Source organism: Microchirus variegatus (assembly GCF_963457635.1).
Source record: "Microchirus variegatus genome assembly, chromosome: 12".
Taxonomy (NCBI): Eukaryota; Metazoa; Chordata; class Actinopteri; order Pleuronectiformes; family Soleidae; genus Microchirus; species Microchirus variegatus.
The window spans coordinates 14,939,162-14,947,736 of record NC_139813.1 but is presented as its reverse complement, the minus strand read 5'-3'; the positions used below and the strand labels follow the sequence as shown (position 1 = coordinate 14,947,736).

The window sequence follows — 8,575 nt, the reverse complement described above, 5'->3', positions numbered from 1 at the left end:
TCCTTCTACAAGGGCTGAGGTTCTACCTGGAACCATTTGCTTCTGGGGTTCAAGGGTTCTTGGTAACACTAATGGTTCCAGTAAGAACCATTTTGGATCAAGAGAAACCTTTAAACCCCCTTTCCTGAACAAAAGGTTTTTTAAAGGGTTCTTGGTGGAACCTTTATAAAAAGGTTGCATAAAGGCACAGCGTAAAGAGGAGGAGGAAGAAAGAACATGCACGGAGGGACGGAGGAAAAGGTCAAGTACGGGTAAACAGGAATGTGGTCCGATTGTGAAGTTGGATCCGCTCCAGTGGAGACTAAAGCCTGGCGTCAGGTGGAGTCCGAAGCATCTGGACAGGGATTTTCCCAGCTAGAGAAAAAAAAAATCCCTCAGGCAGCTGTTTGTTGTAGTAGGAAAATGCACATTGAACAACAACATGTGTTTTTAAGCCATAACTAAGTAGATTAAAAATATATATAAAAATGCACAGACTTACAAAGTATATCAGCAATTCTTCTCACAGCAGCTTTGTTCACTTTGTACTCGCTCGGCATGGACCTGTGATCGGAAAAACAGGGGAAATCGAAACAGCTTCTGAACCAAGCACAGATTAAAACCAAACAGCTTTGCAGGAACTAATCTCATCATCAATCACTCCAACCTCATCTTTGTCACAGCCTCCAGTCTCTGCAGAGCCGACACCACGTTCTTCTGCGTGTCCGACGAAAGGGCTTCATAGGTGTGAAGCTCACCTGCGCAACAGACAAACAAACAATGACTTTTGTGATCATGCAGGAGGAGGAGGTCGCGGAGGTCAGCGGTCGTTTTGTGTTTTACCTGAGAGGAGGAGCTTTGTAGCCAGGGTTCTCACAGCAGGTATGAACTGTTTCTCTGTGATCACCTGAGCGCCTTGTTCACAAAAGTACTTGAACATCACCTGGACATAAAAACACAATCAATCAGAGGAATTAATATAATATAATATAATAAAATTCAATATACCATCCAAAATGACGAGAGATGACAAACCTGATAGGAATCTATGAAGGGTTGTATTAGAGCCTTCAGGAAGGACAACGTCTCGGGTCCCATATCGGAAAGTGTCACTTCCTGTTGGTCGATGTGGACCGCACCACATTTCTTCAAGAGAAGACACGCCTCCTCAAAGTCCTGATTGATTGAGAGACGGACAGAATATCATTAGAAGCCATCATCATCATCCACATCGTAATTTATATATACTGTACATTACCTGAGACAAGTTGCCAGGGATGAAGATGAACTCGGAGGAGAAGAGGTCTTGAAGGAAGGAGAAGAAGGCGAAGAGCTCGTCTGTGAAGAGAAGAGTGGATCACAATGGAATTGGAAGATGGAATTGGAAGATATTTGCACTTTTACACAAGTATCCTCTTTACTTAATACAAGACTGACCTTTGCGTGCGCTCTTTGTGACGTCCATGGCCGTGGCGAGCAGAGCAGGACGCACAAAAACATGAAGAGACTGGTTCCTGTACGAGGCCAACATGAGCATTAATGTCCCTGTCCTCATCACAGATTCCTCTGCGCTGACGGGATGTTTTCTTGCCGGATCTTCTTCCCGAACCAGGTAAACGCGCCCGGCTTTACGAACGACGACAGAGTGATGGAAGGCAGCGCTGGATGACATCACGTCTGAGTCAGGGACTTGTCCTGCACACAGTGACCCTAATCTTAGTATATACACATTCATATAATATATATATTGTTTTATATATGACAATGAAACAATAGACATTTTAATAAAAAAAACTAAAGTACTAAAGTATTACACATGAGCTTTCCACTTGTCTTAACAAAACCATGGTTTGTTTCTGTTAGTTTTTGGGTCTTTTTGGTTATTTCCTGTTTTATTTTGGTAGTCTGTATTCATTCCCCACATCCTGTCCAGTTTCCGCTTGTGTGATTGCTAATGGCGTGCACCTGTGTCTCGTTGTCTCTTCCCTCCCTGTGTATTAATATATACTGTATATAGATGTATTTTTCCTTGCCTTCAGTGCCTAATCGTCTTTACTGCCTTGTAATTTTGTGTTTTTGATATTTTTGACCTTAGGTCTAGCATTTTTTGTAACTTCTGCCTGACTCATATTGTCTCCTATGGACTAAACAAGTTTTGTATTTGTATTTTTGTAAACACTAGTGCAGTGCCCGTAGGAAGTATGTATTCCTATAGCGGGAGTTGAAGAAGATTTTTCAGTTATGGTAACGCATGATAAGAAACCGTTGTGCCTGACAGTCACAGCAACTCGCTACGCTAATGCTAATCGAAAATTGTAAAAAATTGCGTTGTGCCTAATGAGGTTGCACAGTGTTTGTATTATGTTAGCCATACGCTAATGCTAATTGTAGCCTTGCTAGCTTACCTTTGGAAACAGGTTCGCCAAGTTAGCCGCAAAGTAGTAGCATGCTAATGCAAAATAAATATGTGCTCATGTATTGGTGAATGGACACCGACTTTGTCGTTTCACACCGTTTCAGCGAGATATGACTGTCACAGACACACAGACGCAACTTGCTTTATAGATAGTTGCTCCCAGTGTCCAGGTATTTTTTAAGAGTTTTTAAGGTTAGGGATCTTTTACTATACAAAGTATTTAATTTGCCTTTTATTCCTGAGGGTTGGATCAGAATAATGTGTGTGTGTGTTTGTCTGCAAACACTCGAGATGTGTAAAGTGAGACAGTTCACTGCGGTCCTCTTAGGTTAAGTTACTTAAAGTGCATTAATCCAGTGAACATCTCCTAAGTGAATCCAGACACTTGTGCCAACTCACATTCACTTAATCTGTTGTGATCTCCCTCGGAGCAAACTGAAGACGCCTCCAGGTGAGACGCTGAGGCAAAGCACTCACCTTTTTCCTCCTTTTAAATGTGTCTGCCTAACTTGAAGAGGCCACCTACTGGCCATTCAATGGATGTGCAAGAGGTTGTATCAACAGTGCTATTCTAGACTTGTATATGTCAAATGTGGGCAGGAATTTTAAAAATAAAGTTCTAGTAGCGCTTTTGATATGAGGATTGCACAATGATCAACACTTCACGTGTCACTCTCACCCACCAGGCCACTTCAAACGACCCCCGAAGTCCAGCGCCAGCCTCTTGAGCCAGAGGGTTCTCTCTGTGAGCTGTTGCCACGGCAGCCCGTCCTCTGTCAAGACCGCGACGGGAGCCTGGAGCAGCAGGCACGCCATCAGAGACCACGGGCTGATCACAGAGCCCTCTTCTTGGATTCGCACCATGAGGTGAGCGAGCCAACTCACACAGGCCTGAGCCTCTGGGGTGGGCTTTTGGGGGAGATCTCTGTGAATGGAAACAAAAGGGCAAGATAAGAAGAAGGAGAGGGGGGAGGAGGAGGAGGAGGAAGGGGACAAATAGACTCTACTGCAGCCAGAGAGGCTTTAACAGTTACAGAGGAGGAGGACAGTCCTTTGTTATTCTGAATCATCTGAAAATGGGCTGTGTCAAGTAATACTACCAGACACTGAGTTTTGTATGAAATTGATCAAAAATGAACTAATTTGACACTTAAATTTTTATCTAACTGAGGAATTTGACCTCATGACCTCAGCAATTCTAATGCTTAATCCTGCATGTAGGATTGATAGAGTGTGGTGCACGAGCAAGAAGAAAAACAACAGATCGGACAGATGTGTGAGGAACCTTTCGACCTGGGGATGAGGTTGTACTGGCAGCGGTTTATCTTGCCCTCGCAGAGCTGTCTGACTGACACGGGCTGGCCAAAGTTCACGTGCATGGAACCATAATTGTCCTGAAGCAGTTTGCTGGCCTTCAGCAGACCCTGCAGAATCACAAGGAATAATAATAATAATAGTAATAAAGACTGAGAACCAGCAGGAATAACCCAATTTGCCTTCAGTATGAAGAACTTTACATATAACTGAATACCAGAGGGTGGTCAGGCCTCTAACAATGAGCTGATTATGAATTATTGCTGCAGTGAAAATCATGTGACTGAGACTTACCGCGGTGCTTTCTTTAGGCTTGGGGACACCCAGTAACTCGTGGGCGAGCAGCGACTCCTCCAGCACTCGGTCGTAGCTGATGCTGACCGGAACCAGTGTGATGTCGTAGACCTCGCTTTTAAAGTAGGGCTCCAGCACCATGTGCATCATCCCTGCAGACATAATACACAGATACTGTAGAAATTGTTGTATGAAAACTTTATTATGTAACCTTCGAAAATGAACAAATAGATGTAAAATGTTCTCAAATGAGTTCACACTATGTATTTCGCAGTACAATCCCATGCTGCAAACAGGAAGTGATTCATTTTAAGTCAATACAGATGGAGGCAACAACTATATTGCGCTAGTAAAGCAAGACACTGAAAACACAAAGAAGCACCCACGAAAAGTCCCAGAAGTTAGTTCTCCTGCTCAAAAAACCTGCTTGTTCAACAGCTTGATAGAATAAATGCCTCTTGCCGACACCCACACCAGCTCTACTGATGTATACACACAAGTGCTCCCTCAGTCAGTTTGCTTAAAAGAGCCCGTTTTTCAATTGAAGGACACAGCAGACAAATTATGTGACGACAAAAATCACCATTGAGTTATCAGAACTATGCAGATATATGAAACTAAATGAAAGAACGATAGTGTTTTTAAACTATTTAACATTTTATATGTCATGTTATTTAATAAATCGATCCATGAATGCAGCTTCTGTCAACTATATGAGTGTTTTAACCCAGTGGGGTGTGAAAAATTCAGTGTGTTTCCTCCTCAATTACCTAAAATAACAAGACTTATAGTGAGATTGAGGCAACAAAGAAACTACACTGTGACACACAAACAGAGTCTGTGTTAACATGCGTACGCTCACCCAACTTTGGCGTCACGGACTTCAGCGTGCGACTCCTCAAACCCTCCACGTAGAACTCCACGGGAGCAAATTCTTTCTAGAGAAAACACACCAAACAGTTGGAAGTGCCCTTGACAGCTGCTTTACCAAACACCGATTCTGAACAAGTTCAATCGATTATCTCACCCTGACAATAGTTTTCACGTATTCCGACAGCACTGCCCAGTACAGTTTATCAGAGCCGATGGCACGCCGGATGAAGAACGCTCCAGAGCGACGCAGTAACTCCCCAACCACCTTCATCCCTGCCAGAGCTTCACAGAGGAGAGGGGGGAAAAAACATATTGATAAACAACTAGAAAAGACGTTTACATCAAGTAGAATAGTCTATATCTGTAATAATATGATGTTCTAATCCAAATAGATACTTGCGAATTCCTGCAGCAATAACAGGTAGAGGGAGGTCGTAGGTGAACAGGATGTAGGAGATAATCAGGAAGTCCACATAGCTCCTGTGATTGGGCATCAAGATGACAGGAGTCTGCTGCATGGTCTGCTGTAGCTGTGAAAACACAACAATATAGAAAATATAACTTATTTCAAACTATTGTACAACTTTATAATGCATAAATATACCAAAAACAACTTAAGAATACGGTCTTCTTATATGTCTGGTGTTTCCTGACCGTGCTGAGGCCTTCCATGTTGACGAAGACGCTGGTGAAGAGTCTCTTTAACGCCTTGGTGAGGGCGAAGGCCATCAGCCTGATGAACCCCAGCTGCAAATTTTGAGTCATTTCCTCCAAAATCCCACAAGCCTCCTCTCTCACCTCCTCCACCGACGCCCCCGTCTCCATGGCGATCTAAGGAGGGACGCAAACAAGAAGTCTGAGTCCATGTCGATAAAGTGTGGAAACTTCGTGGTTTACAGATTTGTTATAGTGCCCACCTCTTTGGCCACATGGCGTAGAAAGTGGGAGTCCAGCACGGCTTGGTTGAGTTCGGCCGCAGAGCAGGGTGGAGCTCCTAGGTAGGGGAGGGGCCTAAAGCTCCTGAAGGCGTGGCCAAGGTCACTGGTGCTCCTCCTCTCCTCCAGTATGTCCACAAACTCCTCATCCTGATACAGGCCTGCTCGGCCTGAACCGCTGTACTGGAGGGAGGAATCATGCAGATGTTAAAGTGACACCTTTGATGGAAAGGAAAACTAGGGGATGGAATAGAACAATTCTGAGTGATTTTACAATAATTCAAACAAACTTTTTAACTTTTTAAATGTGGATATTTTCTGTTTTTTTGCGCAGTTAACAAAGGAATCAGTGAAACTGAATCATTTTGGTACGTGGACAATTTTTCTACATTTTCTGTCATTTTCTGGACCAAACATGGAATATATGGAATGTATTTTACATGCCTGATTTCACATGAATTTGCAGGTAAAAAAACAAAACATAAACACTTAAATCACAGCATGAGACATGTAGGTACAGCCTGACATAGGAATAAGTGTCAGGACACCTGTGATTTTCTTACTGTGACCTGTCAAAATGGCTCCAACATGACAAATAGTCCACTATACACACTGTGGAGAGTGGGATACATTAGTTAAACTCTTGAAATAAGTTCTATAAACTATATTTATTTATAATCAGAGTTTCTTTTAATGATTTAACAGGTTTTTATGTAACTTTAAAGTTCTAAAAGTGGCATAAAAACCTCATCAGATATCAGCTATTGCTGCAAGAACAGAATTGTGTGAGGGAAAAACACCCACCCAGACTGATTCATTATCTGTCTGTTTTGTACTATGACCGCCTCATGCTTGGCGGTTTGCTGTGAGGCAACATCTTCTACTCAAACACAACTTAGTATCAGCAACAAGTCCTGAGTTTGGACACTTTGAAAACTTTTTTTTATTTTTAGTTTGTGCCTCATTACGCACAACGGTTTTAAATAAAGAAGCAACAAGTGAGGTCTACAGACAGAGAAGCTGACATGTCTCTTACCGTGTGCGTCATTCTGCTCCAGTCAGGTGCAGGAGCTGCGCCTCATACATGCGGGTCTCTTTCGATTCCATCCACGTCCAGCCCGTGTGTGTGTGTGTCTATATGTGTGTGTGTGGCCTGAGCCAATGGCGTCGCTGCGTTTTGGAAACTCCTCCCGCATATTATAATGTGCAGCCCGCTTTTTTTGTCCTGTAATAACCCCCACATCACACTGGACTGGTGCTCATGATGGTGTGTTTATGTCGTGAGGTGCATGAGGAGCAGCTGCCTGCAGTACACTCATGTACATTATACATAATAAATGACATAACAAACAGAATACTGCACAGTGTTATTAAAACTCAAAGACAGTGACATTCTTGGATGCCGCCATTGTATTACACCAAAAATCTCTATTTGTGTTGTTTTAATTAGTATATTCTCCTGTAATGCAGTCTCCATCCTGGTGCAGTATTTGCGTGTGTGTGCTCGTGATAGGTCCGTGACGTAATCGCGTACCTGCGTAGGTACGGGAGCGCGCATGCTCACTCCAGCCAGAATCGATTGAGGTAAGAGTTTTCAGCGCGACTCGGTGTGCTAATTTTTGTTGAGTGTCTAATGTTGTTGTAAACATCATTGAACTGTCATATTTGTGCTTGGTTTGTCGATAGCGGAAACATTGTGTCCGTGTGAGATAGTTTGGGTCGACAAGGAATGTGAATTTGGCGAGTTATCTGCTTAAAACTAGCAGCTAACGCTAGCCGACTGTGTGTGTGCGTGCACTTTCATTGTTGAGTTACAGTTCACAGAGAATGTTAAGAACTCATATTTCACTTTTTATTATACAATTTTAGTTTATTTGTTATTTAAATCTTTATTTATTTATTTATTCATTATTTGCACTATTATTGTAGTACTTTATTTATGTTTTGTCTCATTATATTGTTGCTAATGTTTGTAATATTATTTTAATTGATTAATTGTTGGACACAAAATGTAGACGAATGGCTGCACAATACAGTTATAATTGTGGAAAACCCGAGAATTGCATCCTGGTTTTCGTTACACTGAACACAACACAGAGTGAACCAGAACATTTAAGACCTGTTATACATACATACAAAATGTAACCAGCTGTGTATACACTAATAGTACTGTCCAATACATACAGTATGTGACGGTATGTACCTTACATTCTGACTACACTCTACCATTTTGTACATAGTACTCACTCTATTTTATTTATTTTCTATGCCTACAGTTACAGTTATTCCTTTAATTTAGTTTAGCTGTTTGTTTCATTGCCCAACCACTTGCTGTGCTCATGACAATTAACTTCTTGAACCTTGCATCAATCACAGGCAGGAATAAAACATTAATTATATTCCACATTGGTTATAAATGTTATAATGTTAAGAAAAACTAATGGCATCAAACGAATTGCAGGCTTTATGTGTACAATTCGCATGATTAAGAAAGGATTGGCTCCATGAATTGAGCTATCATCTTCAAGGATTTAGGGTGGAACATGGACAAAAAAGATCCAAGGTAGAGATGGATTTTACTGGAGCTGATTTAAAGCTCCAAGATATGTAATAAATCAACTTTGAAGATAATTAACATTTGCCCCTTACATTTAAATATACTTTATATATTCATTAAAGTGACTTCATAATCATCTGCTGATCCGATGCATAAATGCTATAAGAGTACACACACAGACACACACACGTGTTGCTCTTTCAGGGT

At 41.8% G+C, this 8,575-nt stretch overlaps 1 protein-coding gene across 1 annotated transcript; it reads right to left on the bottom strand.

Annotated features, from left to right (window-relative positions):
• Positions 1–263: 263 nt before the first annotated feature.
• On the bottom strand, positions 264–6,868 carry LOC310934740 (dihydroxyacetone phosphate acyltransferase-like). Its single transcript, XM_083898535.1, has 16 exons — positions 6,848–6,868; positions 5,794–5,994; positions 5,531–5,707; positions 5,277–5,406; positions 5,031–5,158; positions 4,866–4,941; positions 4,004–4,155; positions 3,689–3,819; positions 3,079–3,320; positions 1,417–1,674; positions 1,238–1,317; positions 1,015–1,155; positions 823–922; positions 641–737; positions 482–543; positions 264–354 (listed from the first exon to the last, which is right to left on the bottom strand). Exons 1-16 carry the CDS (start codon positions 6,857–6,859, stop codon positions 302–304), a joined length of 2,040 nt encoding a protein of 679 aa, XP_083754661.1. The 5' UTR covers positions 6,860–6,868; the 3' UTR covers positions 264–301.
• Positions 6,869–8,575: the final 1,707 nt, after the last annotated feature.